The sequence below is a fragment of the Neolamprologus multifasciatus genome, chromosome 18 (assembly GCF_963576455.1).
Source record: "Neolamprologus multifasciatus chromosome 18, fNeoMul1.2, whole genome shotgun sequence".
Taxonomy (NCBI): Eukaryota; Metazoa; Chordata; class Actinopteri; order Cichliformes; family Cichlidae; genus Neolamprologus; species Neolamprologus multifasciatus.
The window spans coordinates 2,051,582-2,069,402 of record NC_140456.1 but is presented as its reverse complement, the minus strand read 5'-3'; the positions used below and the strand labels follow the sequence as shown (position 1 = coordinate 2,069,402).

The following is a 17,821-nucleotide window of genomic DNA, read 5'->3' as shown; positions in this document are numbered from 1 at the left end:
TTTTCACTCTTCTTTAGCACAGAGTATGATGAAAGATCTCTGAGTGGGCGCCGTGTACACATTCAGAGAAGTCTGAATGCTTTTGTGTGACATCAGGAGAAAATATCTAGTGTGAAACTTGGCTCGAACGGGTTCATCTGTTTTCAGCTCACAGTAGATTGTGGGCCATGTAAGAGCTCGAGTAGCTTCTGCAACAAAAAGTGAGAGAAAGGTCATTTTGACTTATACTAATTAAAGTGTGATTTTGGTGCTAAAGAGAAAGCGTCTCTTTGTGATCATCTGCACACCAAAAACCTCTAAAATACAATTTTCACACCATCTTTTGGCAGTAAATTATTCTTTGCTTTAAAAATGCTGCAGAAACAGTTTTATTTTTGTGAATTTGCAGAGGCACTGCCCCTGGGACTGCATCAGGATGAGCGCCCAATTCTGTGGTGACCCCTTGTGGCAAGAGCTGAGAGTAGCTTCTTTTTTATTGCATGGTTGAATACGGTTTTGTTTTTCTGCTTTTACTGTCAACGTAACAGAAACCTGACACCATTTTCTGTGCTGCTGCTGTCCGGCCTGCTTTGGATCTGGATTTAAGACTGCTAAATGCATTTTTCTGAGGAACAGAATACTGACAAGTATTTATTTATTTATCTCATTCAGTAACAAACAAACACAGATATGTTTGAAATTCTGTGAGATCCTCTACATGCCAAATAACTTTGTCAAATGAGAAGTGTTGATAATAAATGTTATATATGAGTAAAGATAAATAAGTTCTCTACGTACAAAGAAACAGAACCAAATCTTTTTTCTTTGGTTTCAACAGTTCTGACCACAGACGACTGAATCTTTTTAAAATGCTATAAATCCAGCTTTGACAAAGAAATGTCACCTTACTAATTACTGTAAACTACTCCCCCCCATAAAGACCAACACAGAGCACCATTACATGATTATATAATTCACTTTTGTTCTTCATAGGAATGCCCTTTGATTTTGAACTACTTAGTTCTTTTGAGTAACCACATGATGGCGGTCTTTCCTTTTCGTTTTTAATCTCAGCACGAGCAGCAAACTCAAATCCACAAAACTTGTCATCATATGTTTGTTTCAAACGAACCTCAGAGACCTTATTGAAACTTTTATTTACTGTGGTAAGAAAGAAGGGAAACAAACTGCCAGACGAATGTGGAAATCCAGCATCACCTTCAGAGACGTTAAGTTTAAAGCAAAAAAGGAGACACTGAGGTTTTAAATCTTTAGTTGTTAATATTTTCACAAGATAAAGAGTCACGAAGACAATTTTACAAATGTAACATAATTGTGAAATTGACCAAACTATTAATTAAAACATTAAAATATAAACAAAGTTATCAGTAAGCTTTAAATGAGCCCATAACCTGCTGTGTTTATGTTTTGAATTAACAAAACTAAAAGGGACCAATAAAAATATTGTTTTAGATGATGAAAGCTTTTACTAAAGGAAATGAATAAACTTCAGCCCAAACATTCAGACTGCACAACAAGATTTTTTTTATTAAAAATAAAATAGTCTGATCTGTTTAAGAGTAAGTTTACGTATAAACATAAGATACACTGAATTATAATGAAAAACTGATTATTAAAGGCCTTTATAAAAACATTATACACTGTTTTCACTGTTTACTTGAACACACAGAATAGAGCCTTTGTTAATTTTATTAGTACCAACAGTCAGGATTAATACAAGATGCATACACAGCATTTCCACTCACAGGTAAATATTTGTATGCAGACTGACTGACCAGAAGTACCCACTGTGTGAGTGTTACGAGTTTAACAACATCCTGTCTACTCACCTGTGGTCTCACAGAAGCCTCTTCTGCTAAAGCCCATTTGAAATGGTGCTTATAATTAGCAAATACACTAAAGTGTGCTCAAGTGCACAATTACCTCTCTGGCTTTGCAACAACATCACTGATCTCTTTATAACTTTTGTTTTATTTTGGAAGCACAGTGTGGATGTGCAAAAGATCGGCTGCTTTGGCTTCAAAATAAAAGTAATAAATCAAATTGTACGTGGACTGTAAGGGCTGTTGGGAACTTTAAGGATATGTTAGAAATCACGTGGCCCTCAAAATATACAACACTGTCCAGTCATTTTTAGGATTTTCATGGGTTTACAGCTTAGCACCTTTAAACATGTTAACAGAAGAACTTTCAGGTCAAACATTCAACAGAAAGACTGAAGTGTTTCAAAATCTTCATCCTCTAGCTGGGTTTGAAAAAACAAAAAACAGCCAACTGATCAAAATATTGCAGCAAAAATAATAAAACAACATAATAAATGAAATTGTACGAAAGGCTTTTTAAATGTGTCTAATGTGGCCACTGCAGGGGCTGATGGGAGCTTTGAGGACCTGTTAGAAACCACGTGGCCCTCGTCTGATCTCGCAGCTCGTCCTTGTTTGGCCTCAGCTGCATCAGAGCGCCACTTCTCCCCAGGTTCACCAGAGGAAACACCACTGCACAAAATGCTTTTCCTCCCAGCTGCTGCTCTGTGCTGTCTGTGTTCAGGTGAGTGTTTCCAGCCAATCAGGAGCCAACAAAGTCAACCTGTAACAAACACTGTCACACTAACCTTCATCTATCTGTCTGTGTCTCTACAGCACTGGTTACCATGGCAGCAGAACAGCTGATTCAGGAGCAGTTATCACAGACTGGGAGAGCTGGTGAAACAGTTGCCATAAGCTGTAAAAGAACTGACCAGTGTGAGAAAAACCAGATTTACTGGTATCAGAACACAAAAAAAGATCCTCTTAAAGTGATTCTGCGCATTGATCTGGCTGATGGGGCAGTTAATTCTCGCTACAATCATCCCCAGAAACAAGATTTCAGTGCTTTAAGAAAACCAGGTGGCTGTGAATTGGTCATCAAAGATATTAAACCCCAACACACAGCCACGTACTACTGTGTTTGTTGGAAAGGTTCCCACAGTGAGAAATGATCCCTGCAGCCTGAACAAAAACCAACAGATGAACAGATGTCAGACAGTGTGACAGGAAGAGAGCAGTAAACCACAGCCAGCCTCTATTTGATCAATAAGAAAGAAGAAATTTTTAAAAAGTTTCAAAGAAAATCGTTTTCAGGTACTCTGTTCTCCTCTTACAAACAGCACAAAGTTGTGGTTAAATTGATTTTCTTTCCCTCCTAATGTGATATTATTATTATTTTTTCTTCGAAAATCAAGTTAAATGAAGAGCAAAACACAAACCAACATACTATATATACAAAGACAATAAGATAGTTTGGTCTCAGTATCTGTATTTGTAAATAAATCTAAAGATGGACTAGAAAGGACGCTGAGTTGTTGCTACATTTTAAACTAAAGAGTTTATATGTTCATGTGAGGACGTCCTGTTTTGTTGAAAATGTAACATAAACTTCTTTTTTTTATTGATGGAGGACGTTAAAGTGATCTTATCTAAAAGTTTATAATACTAAAAATATTCTGCAGCATTGCTCCTGAATCCATGTGCTGATCTCTGCTGATGACTGTTTCATATATACATGGAAAGACAGGACGGCGTACTTGAAAACCTAAAACTAAGTGCTGATGAGAGAGTTTGAAGTGAGTCGGGAGGAGATCAAATTAACAGACAAAGAAATGCAAATTAATTTTCTACATGTTACATTTACAAATATTACCTTTATTATTTCATTTTATTTAAATTACAGAGAAAATGATGGATATCACAGTGTTGGCTGAAAAATGACCATTAGTTGACTCAACCACTCGAATAGCTGATGTAGCTGTGGCAAAGCTTTAGTTTCCATTTTATAGCAGATTTACAGCTGAGCACTGTGCAAGTCTTAGTTGACGACGTTGTTTTCATGCAATGACATATAAAACATAGAGGATATGGATGTTAAAGCCATAAATCAATAAAAACAGAAAGAACAGGTCAAAAGACCAAAAAGAAAGAAACATAAAAAAATTAAAAGCAACTCTCGTACTGTATAAAAAGTGTCAGTGTTGGGGCAGACTGTATGAAGTTCAGCTGTAGAAGCAGGCAAAGACACAAAGGCGCAGTAGCTTCCTTTAAATGTGTCTAATGTGGCCACTGCAGGGGCTGATGGGAGCTTTGAGGACCTGTTAGAAACCACGTGGCCCTCGTCTGATCTCGCAGCTCGTCCTTGTTTGGCCTCAGCTGCATCAGAGCGCCACTTCTCCCCAGGTTCACCAGAGGAAACACCACTGCACAAAATGCTTTTCCTCCCAGCTGCTGCTCTGTGCTGTCTGTGTTCAGGTGAGTGTTTCCAGCCAATCAGGAGCCAACAAAGTCAACCTGTAACAAACACTGTCACACTAACCTTCATCTATCTGTCTGTGTCTCTACAGCACTGGTTACCATGGCAGCAGAACAGCTGATTCAGGAGCAGAAATCAAAGACCAGGAGAGCTGATGAAACAGTGTCCTTAGCGTGTACAGGCATTAACCAGTGTGACACCAATTTTGTGTACTGGTACATGAGAAAAGATGAGGGAACATTAGTAGCGATTCTACGTTTTGATCGTAGTGGTGAAAAAAAGCCCACAGCTTTCAGTCATCCTCTAAAAAACACGTTTTCAGCTTTGAGGAAAGAAAATGGCGGTGAGCTGGTGATCAGCAGATGTACGTTTGATCATTCAGCCACTTACTACTGTGCCTGTTATAAAGGAGGTGCCCACAGTGAGAAATGATCCCTGCAGCCTGAACAAAAACCATCAGAAGAGCAGATGTCAGGCAGTAAACCACAGCCCAGCCTCACCTCCATCACAGGCGGAGTAATAAAGATGAAGAAATAAGAAAGTCGAGGTTTACTCACAGAGCAAGTCAGACTAATATTATCACATAACTTATAATATTAATCATTTGTAATAATAATGGATTACATTGATAGAGCGCTTTTCTAGACACTCGAAGCGCTTTACAACTCCACTATTCATTCACACACTGGTGGAGGCAGCTATGGTTGTAGCCACAGCTGCTCTGGGGCAGACTGACAGGGGCGAGGCTGCCATATCACGCCATCGGCCCCTCTGGCCGACAACAGCAGGCGGTAGGTGAAGAGTCTTGCCCAAGGACACAAAGACCAAGAGTCAGAGTCTAAACCGGCAACCTTCTGGTTACAAGACGAGCTTCCTAAACCCCTGAACCACGGTGTAAGACTGCTGCTGCATAAATGTGATGTTCTACGCTGGCTACCATTTATTATATACATATAAAAATCAGCAGGGCATGTCACTCAAAAACCTGAAGCAAATTACAGAAAAAACGCAGTTTGAAATCCTGTTTACAGACGAGATGCTGCGATAAGGTTTCATTTTTGTATTCACATTATTTCATTTTATTGTACTGAAAAACAGAATATTGGCTGCATACTTACATTTATTCACTTGGCTATGTGGCAAATTGAATCACATGGAAGCTCAGCTGTTATTTGGAATCCAACCTAAAAATGATCATGAATGACTGAAGATTGTTGTAAAATTTGAATGATATGTGTGAGTTTTGTTTGGCTGGAGCAAACATCAAACGATGCCATTACAAGTTCGATAAACTAAACGTGACTGTTACACTGAGCATTAAAACATTGGGAACCGTGTAAGTACACACGCCAATGGATATATGACAATAAATAAGATGTTTTTAGATTTGTTAACTGGACATGTCGTATATTATACTTTTAAAAGTATCTCCTGCGTTGGCAGGTGAAGGTTTGGAACAAAACGGGCTCAGGGCTGATAATAATTTTGCATTTTCCAGTTATCAGCCACAGACTCAGTTTCTGTACATCCACAGAAACGGCAAAATAAGGTCATTTAAGAATAAAAATGAAAATAACTGCTCAAAGGACAAGAAGGAAATACAATAATAAAAACAACAAATCTATAGCTTTTAAAAAAGTGACTCTTTTACTGAGTTTAAAACCACGTTATAACAAAAAGTGTCCATATTAGTGCAGACTGTATGAAGTTCAACTGTAGAAGCAGGCAAAGACACAAAGGCGTTATAGTTTCCTTTAAATGTGTCTAATGTGGCCACTGCAGGGGCTGATGGGAGCTTTGAGGACCTGTTAGAAACCACGTGGCCCTCGTCTGATCTCGCAGCTCGTCCTTGTTTGGCCTCAGCTGCATCAGAGCGCCACTTCTCCCCAGGTTCACCAGAGGAAACACCACTGCACAAAATGCTTTTCCTCCCAGCTGCTGCTCTGTGCTGTCTGTGTTCAGGTGAGTGTTTCCAGCCAATCAGGAGCCAACAAAGTCAACCTGTAACAAACACTGTCACACTAACCTTCATCTATCTGTCTGTGTCTCTACAGCACTGGTTACCATGGCAGCACAGCTGATTCAGGAGGATTTGACATCTACAAAGAAAGCTGGTGAAGCAGCGTCCCTAAAGTGCACAGGGTTCGACCTGTGTGACAGTAATTATATGTACTGGTACATGAAAAAAGATCCAGGAGCATTCACGGTGATTGTGCGTTTTGACCGCATTGAAAAAAAAATCTCAAAGTTCACTCATCATCTAAAAGAGTCATTTTCAGCTATGAGTGACAAGGAGGATATTGTACTGTTGATCAACAAATGCAGTCTGGAACATTCAGCCACCTACTACTGTGTCTGTCACAAAGAAGTCCCCACAGTGAGAAACGATCCCTGCAGCCTGAACAAAAACCAACAGATGAGTCTGTGACAGGAAGAGAGCAGCAAACCACAGAAACATCCTAACCCATTCAAACGTGCTGCAAATGTTATCTCTGTTATACGTTTATTTCTTCATTGTCTTCTACATTATTGCAAAATACAGTCTGTAACAAACACTTGTTTTTCTAATCAAAGATATTTAAGGTATTATCTTTCATCATCTTTTGCAATCATTCCCTGATGAGCCTGATATCAGTGCAAAATTACAAATAAAATGTAAGCCAGACATTTTTGCCTGTCATCTCAAAAAACCTGATTGGATTTTTACTACTTGTTTGAGATCTCAGAGAAACTATACTTATTTATATATTAATTTATACAACACTAAAAATCTTCTCCCAATCATGTCAAGTTTCTCTTTTGAAATATGACTCTTGCAGAAAGCTTTTAACCTTTGAAAAGTCAAAAGAAGGAAAAGAGAAGATTCTCAATATATATATATATATATATATATATATATATGTATATATATATATATATATACATATATTTTAGCAATTTATAACCAGACATTACAAGTTTTTGTAAAATCAGATTTAAAATGTTTTTCTTATACATTCAAAAACTATTTTTCTGCACCTTTAAATGGGTCTGGAGGCTGTTTGGGCTTTATTAGAGAAATGTTCACTGTCATGCAATTATTTTCTGTAAGCAACAAACAACACATGATGGATATCAGCACAAAACATGTCTTCAAGCATAGAGCTGTAATATTTAACACAATGAAAAAGTTAAATATATATATATTTTATAAAATGTTAAAATGACCTCAGTGGAATGAATATTTCTAGATCTGCAGTAACAACACAAATTCAAATTTTACTTCTCGTTGAAAACAAACTCCAACTGATGCTTTGTGTAGATCACTGACACTGATTCTTGCACAGTTGTTTTTATGCTGCATTCACTTGAGATAGGAACTTCTGCAACTAGCTCTTTAGATGTTGGCTCACAAAATGCATGTTTTCAGATCGTGTTCATTGATGCTACAGCAGTTGTTGTAGCAGCAGTTGTTGTCATTCTGTGTACCCTGAATGGTGACCTGGATGATTCTCCATCCTGTGATTCAACAGAAGTAGAGCTGCTTTAGCTGAACGATGTAGAAACTTTTTCCTGCTGTGCTGACACGTCTTCATATTCAACAGAAATTCATTTGTGTTAATACATAAAAAACTGTTGCTGGGCTGAATTTAATTTTAAAGCTGTCCCACTGTGAAGAAATATTTCTTTTTTGATCACATCTGTTTTTTAAGATATTCAACAATGTCCACACACCCCATTTAAAATTGAATATTACTAATCTACGCATTGCAGGGGCTGATGGGAGCTTTGAGGACCTGTTAGAAACCACGTGGCCCTCGTCTGATCTCGCAGCTCGTCCTTGTTTGGCCTCAGCTGCATCAGAGCGCCACTTCTCCCCAGGTTCACCAGAGGAAACACCACTGCACAAAATGCTTTTCCTCCCAGCTGCTGCTCTGTGCTGTCTGTGTTCAGGTGAGTGTTTCCAGCCAATCAGGAGCCAACAAACTCAACCTGTAACAAACACTGTCACACTAACCTTCATCTATCTGTCTGTGTCTCTACAGCACTGGTTACCATGGCAGCAGAACAGCTGATTCAGGAGCAGTTATCACAGACTGGGAGAGCTGGTGAATCAGTCTCCATCAGCTGTGCAGGAACTGAGTTGTGTAGCAAAAATACTGTGTACTGGTACCAGAAGAAAGAGGGAGAAAAGCTCACAGTGATTCTGACTGTTAACAGGAATAATGGTTATGTTTATTCAGATTTCAACCATCCACAGAAAAATGATTTCTCAGCTGTAAGAAAACAGAATGGCTGTGAGTTGGTGGTTGCCAGAATTCACTCTGCTCATTCAGCCACGTACTATTGCTCCTGTTTGAAGTCGGGTACCACAGTGAATAATGATCTCTGCAGTCTGAACAAAAACCAACAGACTAGCAGAAATCAGACAATGAGCACTTTCCTCATTTCTTTTTCCTTTAAGGTTTAAGAAATTCATCTTTTCACTGTAAACAAATACAAGGCTTAATCCTTATTTTCCTTAATTATCCTTAATTTTTTATTTAAACACATCTTTTTTTATTATGTCATTAATAAATATTGTATACATGTATATTTGCTGTATATACATTTTGCTCTTTATTACCGTGTGCTCTTTCTCTTACCGCATGAAGTGCCTTGAGGTGAAAGTTGTAGTGATTCAGAAGTGTACAGATATAATTTAACTGAATAATATAAATATTTTTGCATTTTTGTTGATATTGCAAAATAAAACTAAACTTTATATAATCACCCATTTCCAACAAAAACATTTATTAGTAATCCTATTTTATTATTAAAAACTTTGTTTAAATGTATTTAAGTGTAAATGCAAATGTCAGAGGACTGTTGAGCCAACCATTCCTTTAACATTAAGTAGTCTAAGGAGCTTGAAAAGAAAAGCATCTGGACTTTTTTAAGTTGCTTGAAGACGTTTCACCTCTCATCCGAGAAGCTGAGAAGTCTGAGAAGTCCAGATTTAAACCCTGTGGGAGTTTCCCCCCAAAGAGGGTCATGGACCCCCTGATGATCCTCTACCTAATCAGACAAGTCAAGGTGTGAAACTGGGTGTGGGTCCCAATCAGCCAGGGTTTCAGGTGAGTTCATTGTGAAACCTGGCCCCACCTTATCATGTGATTTCCTGAGGTCAGATGGCCCAGGATGTGAGTGGGCGTTAAGGCGTCTGGGAAGGGATCTCAAAACTGGATTATAGATGGCAGAGAGTTGGTGTCGTAAACCACCGCCTCTGTTCAAAGATGGTCGCTCACAGTGGACATAAATGCTTCTTTCACTCCTCTTTCAAACCACCTGTCCTCTCTGTCCAAAATGTCAACATTGGCATCCTCAAAGAGTGACCTTTGACCTTTAGATGCAGATGGACTGCTGAGTCTTGTCCTGTGGAGGTGGCTCTTCTGTGTTGTGCCATGCGCTTGTGAAGTGGCTGTTTGGTCTCTCCAATGTAGAGGTCTGGGCATTCCTCGCTGCACTGTACAGCAAACACCACATTGTTAAGTCTGTGTTTTGAAGGTTGCTTTGGGGTGAACCAGTTTCTGTCTGAGTGTGTTGCTGGGTCTGAAGTAAACTGGGATGTCATGCTTGGAGAAAACTCTCCTGAGTTTTTCCGATACACCGGCTACATAGGGGATGACAATGTTGTTGCGTCTGTTCTTCTTATCCTCCCTCGCTGGTGTCTGATCTTCTTTTCTCCTCCTCCAGTCTATCAATGTGTCTTTTAGATCCCGTTGCTAAAAGGCTGCTCAAGGTCGCACCATTACTTACTGCTTCAATCTTAAATATGATCAACTATCTCTAATAATCAGCTATGTACCACAGGCCTTCAAGCTGGCTGTAGTTAAACCTTTACTCAAAAAGCATCTCTAGACTCAGAAGTCTTAGCTAATTATAGGCCAATCTCCAACCTTCCTTTCATATCAAAAATCCTTGAAAGAGTAGTTGTCAAACAGCTAACAGATCATCTGCAGAGGAATGGTTTATTTGAAGAGTTTCAGTCAGGTTTCAGAGCTCATCACAGCACAGAAACAGCTTTAGTGAAGGTTACAAATGATCTTCTTATGGCCTCTGACAGTGGACTCATCTCTGTGCTTGTCCTGCTAGACCTCAGTGCAGCATTCGATACTGTCGACCATCATGTTCTATTTGTCACAGCTGGCGTGGCGAGCCATGTATAAATTATTGAAGGACCCAAGATGCAGGCACTACTGATGTGAGTGGGCTTTTATTGAGGAGGATGATGTACAACAAAAGGCAAAGGATGGCAAGAACAGAACTGACAAAACCTAACTGGACGAACTAAGAATAAAACAAACCTGAAACCTAGAGACACAAACGGAGACAGGTGCAGGGGACCCACACAGGATGACAGAGGGCGATAACGCAGACAAACCAGCAACAGGCAGGAGAACACACAGGGCTTAAATACTCACAGCAGTAATCAGGGGATGGGAGACAGGAGCAACACACCTGAGAGAAATCAGGTCTGACGAGACACGGGAAACGTAAACTAAACACACTCAAATGAGACAGAGACTTTCAGAATAAAACAGGAAACTCACAGACACAGAGAACCAGACAAGACACTGAACTTCACAGACAGATTCATGAGCAGACACCATGGACAGACAGAGGGAACTCAGAGAAGTGGCACCAGGCAGATGACAAACAGCTTGTTCACACCTGCATTTGTCACAAGTTAGACAGTCTGTTTGTGTTGGTCACTCACAGCATGCTGATGACAAGGTGTTTAAAATCAGAACTGCAGACACTCCACCGCCTACTGGTGATGGCCAGAGGGGCCGATGGCGCGATATGGCAGCCTCGCTTCTGTCAGTCTGCCCCAGGGCAGCTGTGGCTACAACTGTAGCTGCCTCCACCAGTGTGTGGATGTGAGAGTGAATGAATAGTGGAATTGTAAAGCGCTTTGAGGGTCTCGAAAAGCGCTATATAAATGAAATCCATTATTATTATTATTATTATTATTATTATTATTATTAGTGCTTCCACTTAAAGCTGCTAAGCTATCGGTGCAATCAGAACAGTGTTCCCCTCACCATCTCCACACTTTAACCTTTAACCATAGGTAAAATCTGGACTCATCACTGAACTGAACATAACATTCGTCCAGATGTTCAGGTTCCAGTGAACATGCTTACACTCTTTCCTGTTCTGATGCTCAAATTCATCTTGTCTTGACCAAACCAAGTGATTGATTGACTGATTACAAATTGTGTCACGGTCTGGCAGGCAGACCGTGGGGATATGGGGAATGAGGACCCAAAACACAGACTCTGCGATGCAAACAGTGCTCTTTATTTACAGTGAAAAGCTGTAAACACAATAACTCCCCATTGTTCCCTTGAATCCCGTGTGTGTGCTTCCCTCCGACGTCTGTGCTCGTGCTCCCCGCTGTTGTGTTTCCGCACACCCCGTGCGTGCTGCCTTTCTGGACCACTCTTCCTCCTGCAGAAAAACCATAGAAGCAGCCGTCAACACTAACTCTGGCGGGCATACACGAACAACACTGACATATGCTGAGACACACTAACTTGGTAGGATACTCAATGAACCCGCGCCGGTGGGAGCTCCAACACTCTCCTAAGTAGCTCCCCCGACAAGCCCTGATCGTGTGGCAGGAACTTCAGGTGTGGCCAGTCCTTCTGCCGGGCCACACCCATTAGGCCCGCATGTGGCTGTTCTCCATCCTCCAGCCACACATGTACACACCCACACCCTGCCTCTACATATAATGAGTGAAACACAGAACACAGCACAGTGCAGAAAGACACACATCCCTAAATAACAACAACGACAATACTAATAATACCAATAATACTAATAATGGTCCATCCTGCTCACGGACCCCCGAGTCCACCAGAGCCGGGTCCGTGACAAATTGTTGTTAACGAGCAGCTGACCAGTTATATGTAATAACATGGCAGATAAACACACACACACACACACACACACACACACACACACATGAAGGACATATCTAAAACCTGCAGGATACAGGCCCTCGAGACCTGGAGTTCGACACCTGTGCCCCTTAAAAATGAATGCCTAACCCTAAACCTAAACCTACCAATAACTTATTTGCAACCCTGACAATGAAACCACATTCTGAGCCTCAAAAATGCCTTCAAATGTGTGAGGACCGGTATGTGTCCTCACAAGTGACTGCGACCTCACAAAGATAGGTAGACAGGAACACACACACACACACACACACACACACATATTTAGTGATTTTTCCAAAAAATGAAACCCCAGAGATCATCCATATTGTTATTTTTCAGGGTTTGAGGAAATTGCTGATGATAAATAATAATAAGCCACTAATCTGTAATTTGAAAAAAAAACGTTTATGGTTCAGAAAAAGGTAAAGAAACAAAATATAAAAAGTTACTTGTAGTTTATCCAAGAGAAGCACAGTTTCAAGGCAGTTAGCAGCCAAAACGATCAACTCCATGTGACCTTTCCTGGAAGTGAAATATGATACTTTCCGCTCGTTCACCTCAGCTGACAAACTCAACGGCAGAAAGGTTTTTGTATCAGTGTGTTTCAGTGTGGGAGGATCCGCTGATGAGTCCAACAGCTATCTCATCTTTGGCTCTGGAACAAAGCTCTATGTAACAGGTAAGGCTTAAAATGTACTTCACCTACTTGATTTTACTGTTTTTGTTTTTACTTAAAAGTTTATTATCTGTGCCTTTAAATGTTTTAAATGTTTGTAAAATAGTTTTAAGAAAGCAGTGCACTTAGTCTAACTTTAAAACTACAATCTAAAAGGTGTCAGAAATGTATTTAAGCTTTTTTATGTAGTGTGCATCTTAAAACCCTGCAGACATTTAAAGAAGTGTAAGAAATAATTGACTAACTTGTTCTCTGGTCTCAGCTCCGCTCTAATGAGACGTAAGACTCTGCTTTCTCTGTCTTTCTCTTGGCAAAAGAAAATTCGATTCATAAGGACTGTGGGAGATTTTCTTTAAATTAAATTAAATTAAATTAAATTATGACAGATTAGAAGCATATCTGATCACAAATCTGTGTTTCTTAATTGTTATTTGTCTCTGTGTTGTGTATCTATCTATATATTTATCTATATATTATTGAGTAGTTGAATTGTTACATCTAAACTTGAAAGTTATGCACCGCAAAATACAAATGGGCTTTTAAAAATGTTTCTATTTTTTATCATTTTGCATTTAAAGGTTTTGCTGATGGAACGATGATGAGCCACATTTAAGCAGCTTGTTAAAAATAATCAAACAGTGAAGAATCATGTGATTAGAAGGTGGTGTGGTAAAATCTGTAAAATGATGTGGCACAAACATATAATTACATTTTGGTTCATGGTGTTAATATATTTCTTCAATTTTATAGTTTAACATGACCAAATAAAACAACTGTATGAAGGATGTGACAATTAGGAAGAGCCTGCTGCGGTACCGTACCTCAGCCTTCATTAGAGAAGGTTTAAATGATTTATTACTAAATATTAGACTTAACAGTTAAAGTGAGTTAAGTGCTAGAAAAGATCTCTTGGTAGTTGTTGTGTATTGTTTCAATGATTTTTCATCAAAACAGCACAAATGTGAAATTTGCTATTTAGAATGAGAGGAAGTTATCTTTGAATATATTTGATAAGTGATTGTGAAACCATGACAAACATGAAGCGAATATATCCAAAGATAGCAGAGACAGCTGGTTTGCTGAACAGTTGTTTTAAAAAAGTAGATAAAGAAATAAAAAGAATTAATAGTGAGCCGGTGAGCAGTGAAAGATACACATGAGCAGAAATTACTTTGCACTTCTAAAGGTGCAGCAGAGCAAGTCAAACATCGTCTTGTGGATTTAAGAGACGTTTATCTTTAACGACAAGACTTCATGACCTCACCTGTAGGGGATTCAGATAAAACCACAAACTAGTCTAATCTGGAAAAAACAGGCCTGTGATTTCCCAGGATACACATATAAACTAATATGTATCTTTATGTCACTAGTAATGCATTTATCATATACTTAGTATTGTGGGTTCTTTAGCCATAATTCATAGTAATATTTCACTGTAGCTATTATAGCAACATAATCTGTATATTTCCATTTATTCACAGGGAAGTTTGGATAATAATGATTATGAATGACATAGTTTAAATTTTCTGTATACATAGATAAAAAATAAATTCTGTTATTAAGATGCACATATAAAACTGCAGAAGATTTGTGTTCCAGCCGTGCTGGAAGCTGCTGCTGACGGTGTGAATGTGTGTCTGTGCTGCTTGCTGTTAAACTTTAGATAAGCCAACAGTGAAGCCCGAGGTGACCGCTTACAACGCAGCAAACAGCACCAGCCTCGGGGGGAGGAGCGCCCTGGTGTGTCAGGCCTCAGGAATGATTCCTCCTCTGGTCCAGTTCTCCTGGAAAAGAGAGAAGAACGGCCGACTGGAGGATCTGCCCCCTGCTGAGGTGGAGCAGCTGGAAATCAAAGAGCTGGGACGCATCACTTCCATCACGGTGCTCGATCAGGGTGATATCTACTCATATAAATACCTCTGTGAAGTCAACCATGAGAAAGGCAAAGTGACCGGCCAAAACAAAATAGGTAACTAACACTTCATGACTGAGTGATTCAACAGTCAGAGACTATTCAGAGAGCAGAGGAGAAGGTCACTGACATGACTTTGTTAATTCTTTCCTTTTCTTTTACAGAGATTAGAGGACCTTCTCCTCCCCCACCGCCTCCCCCACGCTGGTTTAAAGAGAGGCTGCTGTGTCTGATGTACACAGTGCTGATAGCGAAGAGTCTGGCGTACTTCTGTGGACTCTCTCTGCTCGCGATCACGAGAAAGAAGGGACGTTCAACCAACAGCACACCTGCTAACTGACTGTCTTTAAACAGCTTTTATGTCTCAATTACATCTGTTAAAACTATATATACATGATGAATTTATGCTACTGACAGACTTGAAATGTTCACTGTCAGCAATACTTTGCATTTGAGTGACATATTCCTTCAAAATGAATGTGACTTATTGTAGATAATTAGAGTTTTGTACACAGTTGTCCTCATGAGAAACTCCCTGTCATGTATCGCACACATGAAACAGAAGCTGTTGTTAATTTGTAAAAACAAAAACACTTTGCTTGTGTTTGCAGTTCAACAGCTTGTTGTGTTTTATAGACGGCAACAAACTGTGCCAAGGAAAACACATCGGTACAAAATGATTATTCGATACATACATGAAGCTTTTGGAAAAGAACACAAAATCATAATGTCAAAATAAAAGAGAACCCCGTCTCACGCAGAGATAACACCTGTTATATCACCATTTTTTAAGAAACGTTTTTTTAAAGCCTAAAATGTATATAATTTATCAAAAACATGATTTGGGAGAACAGTTCTCACAAAAGAAGCTTTTGGTAATTTTATGTCATTCATATTTTAAATATTGTTTTATTAATAATACTTTTTTGTTACTGTAGGAAAAAACATCTGCTTTTTTATTCTTTTCAGCTTTTAGCTGTTACAGATTCACTTTTATGAGTGTCTGTTTGACTTTTATAGTGTCAAATTTTAATAAATCTATTTCTGCACCAGACTTTCTTCAAGAAGAAATTATTTGAAATATCATTTTTCATTTTTTATGTCTTCTGTAGCAAAGTAAGCTTACAAAAATAATTATTGTGGAGTAATTCCCTATGAAAAATATATGAAAAGCTTTATAGTTTGTTGTAAACACCAGTAAAATATTTCTTTAGAATCAGATTTTGATACTTTTGACTTAACCGAATATAATAACTGATTCATAGAGAAATAAAATGGCCAGAAATAAACAGGAAGCTCAAATTTTTTTTATTTGTTTTATTTTTTGCCTGTCCCGTTTGGTTCTTTTTCATCAGAATTATTGTCTAAAGGCGAAGAAAGATGCCCAATGGATTTACTTTACCAAATAGACCATCCCAGCCTTGCCGTAATGGTCTATTTGATTCACCTTTTATCATTTATTTTATTTATTATTTTTTATTTTCACTTGCTAGATACGGGACAGACTTGAATGAGGAAAAGAAAAGGGAGAAAGGAAGAGGGGAAAAAATTTGAGTCTGTAATACTTGTTAATAAAGTTTTTCATATACAGTTTATTTATGATTCCTATGCAGTTTGTCTGAGTTTGCTTTAATGTGGCAGAAACATTACAACATTTAAAACATCAGTAACAGTGAACAGAAAATTATTAACCCACATCTAACAAAAACAGTTCTTTAAGTACAAAAATATTTTATTTACTGTAAAAAGCAAATTGAGAACTCACTTAAGTTTTTTCAATTAGATTAACCTTTAGACCAAGGGGGTCAAACATGAGGCCCGGGGGCCAGAATTGGACTTATTTAGACTAACCAGAAAAACATTTTTTATTTTTCCTCTAAAATTTAAATTTACAATTTTAAGTTAAGAAATAACACTTTCAAGTAGTGAAAATATTATACAGAAAATAAACCGTCCAAATCTGTAATCTGGTTCAAATAATAAATAATAAATCTTCAAGCATCAATTCATGAACAGATTTTACAGACTTAATCTGAACTGTTCAAATAACTCGAGTTTATTAATGCAACGCCGTTTCACAGCAGTGATCTCGAGACAAAAGGCTGCTGGAGGGAGAAGTCATGACTGAGCACAACACATCCTGAGTCAACACACCATAAATATGACAGATATCTTAATTTATTTCATGATAATTTAACTTCTAGGTAATTCATATTCTCAGTATTCGACTATATTCAGATCATAGCCCTCTAGTATGTACGGCGGGCTTGTTGGTTTCGTATCACTTGGTCAAAAACAACTGAAAGTGGGTCATTAATATTGTTTGTTTGAGTGTAACTCTGAGTGGGTGGAGGGGGCTCAGTGGAAAAAGGAGCTCTTACATGTGAATCTGTTGTCAGTGCATCAGCACTTCCTTCCTCGTGCAGCAGATGGGCTGTGTGGGTTTTGACGCTGCAGCCGCCACACCGTTAGCTGCGGTTTTTCACTTTAATGACATGTTGACAGTTACACGCACTGGTTAAAGAACGATTCCAGGAAGTCGGTCTGATTTCAGCTGCGCCTGCAATGATCAGTGTTTTTAATCTGTGAGAGAAACAACTCACAGATGAGTTCAAAACAACTGTGATGAAATAAAAGAAGAGGTGAAAAACCCACTCACGAGTTCGTTGGTGACCATTTACAATGAAAAAAAGTGACACATTAAAAAAACCTTGCACAATAATAACCATTGCGCACATATACAGCTACGTATAACAATCAACACATGTCACAATTTATGCAAAATATCACATTTGTCCAACCTTTGTTTTTTAAACTAGTGCAGTCGTTTGTGTTCTTGTTCATTTAATTTAATTAATTAATAGATTTTTGTGTTATTATCTTCATATGGGAGGGTTTACAAAAATGCCTCCTGTACATCTGTTCCTGTTATCAGATCAACAGAACATGAAACCCCCGATACAGAAGCACAAAAGTCCC

General features: G+C 38.6%; 1 protein-coding gene and 1 long non-coding RNA gene across 2 annotated transcripts; both read left to right on the top strand.

The window, feature by feature from the left end:
• Window positions 1–2,985: 2,985 nt before the first annotated feature.
• On the top strand, window positions 2,986–7,072 carry LOC146496963 (uncharacterized). The gene is made up of 3 exons (XR_014870784.1): window positions 2,986–4,280; window positions 4,373–6,243; window positions 6,336–7,072. It is a non-coding gene; the product is annotated as an uncharacterized LOC146496963 (long non-coding RNA).
• A 638-nt stretch (window positions 7,073–7,710) lies between these two features.
• On the top strand, window positions 7,711–15,923 carry LOC146496962 (immunoglobulin lambda-1 light chain-like). Its single transcript, XM_085141058.1, has 5 exons — window positions 7,711–8,214; window positions 8,307–8,627; window positions 12,871–12,933; window positions 14,594–14,899; window positions 15,007–15,923. The coding sequence occupies exons 1-5, from the start codon at window positions 8,172–8,174 to the stop codon at window positions 15,180–15,182; spliced, it is 909 nt and encodes a 302-aa protein (XP_084997184.1). The 5' UTR covers window positions 7,711–8,171; the 3' UTR covers window positions 15,183–15,923.
• Window positions 15,924–17,821: the final 1,898 nt, after the last annotated feature.

What these genes read in the sequence shown, in the direction of transcription:
- LOC146496962 (XM_085141058.1), top strand. Translation starts at nt 8,172, where the DNA reads ATGCTTTTCCTCCCAGCTGCTGCTCTGTGCTGTCTGTGTTCAG. An exon ending in TTGCTCCTGTTTGAAGTCGG is followed by an intron (nt 8,628 to 12,870) that starts GTACCACAGTGA and finishes TCAGTGTGGGAG; the next exon opens with GATCCGCTGATGAGTCCAAC. An exon ending in GACCGGCCAAAACAAAATAG is followed by an intron (nt 14,900 to 15,006) that starts GTAACTAACACT and finishes TTTCTTTTACAG; the next exon opens with AGATTAGAGGACCTTCTCCT.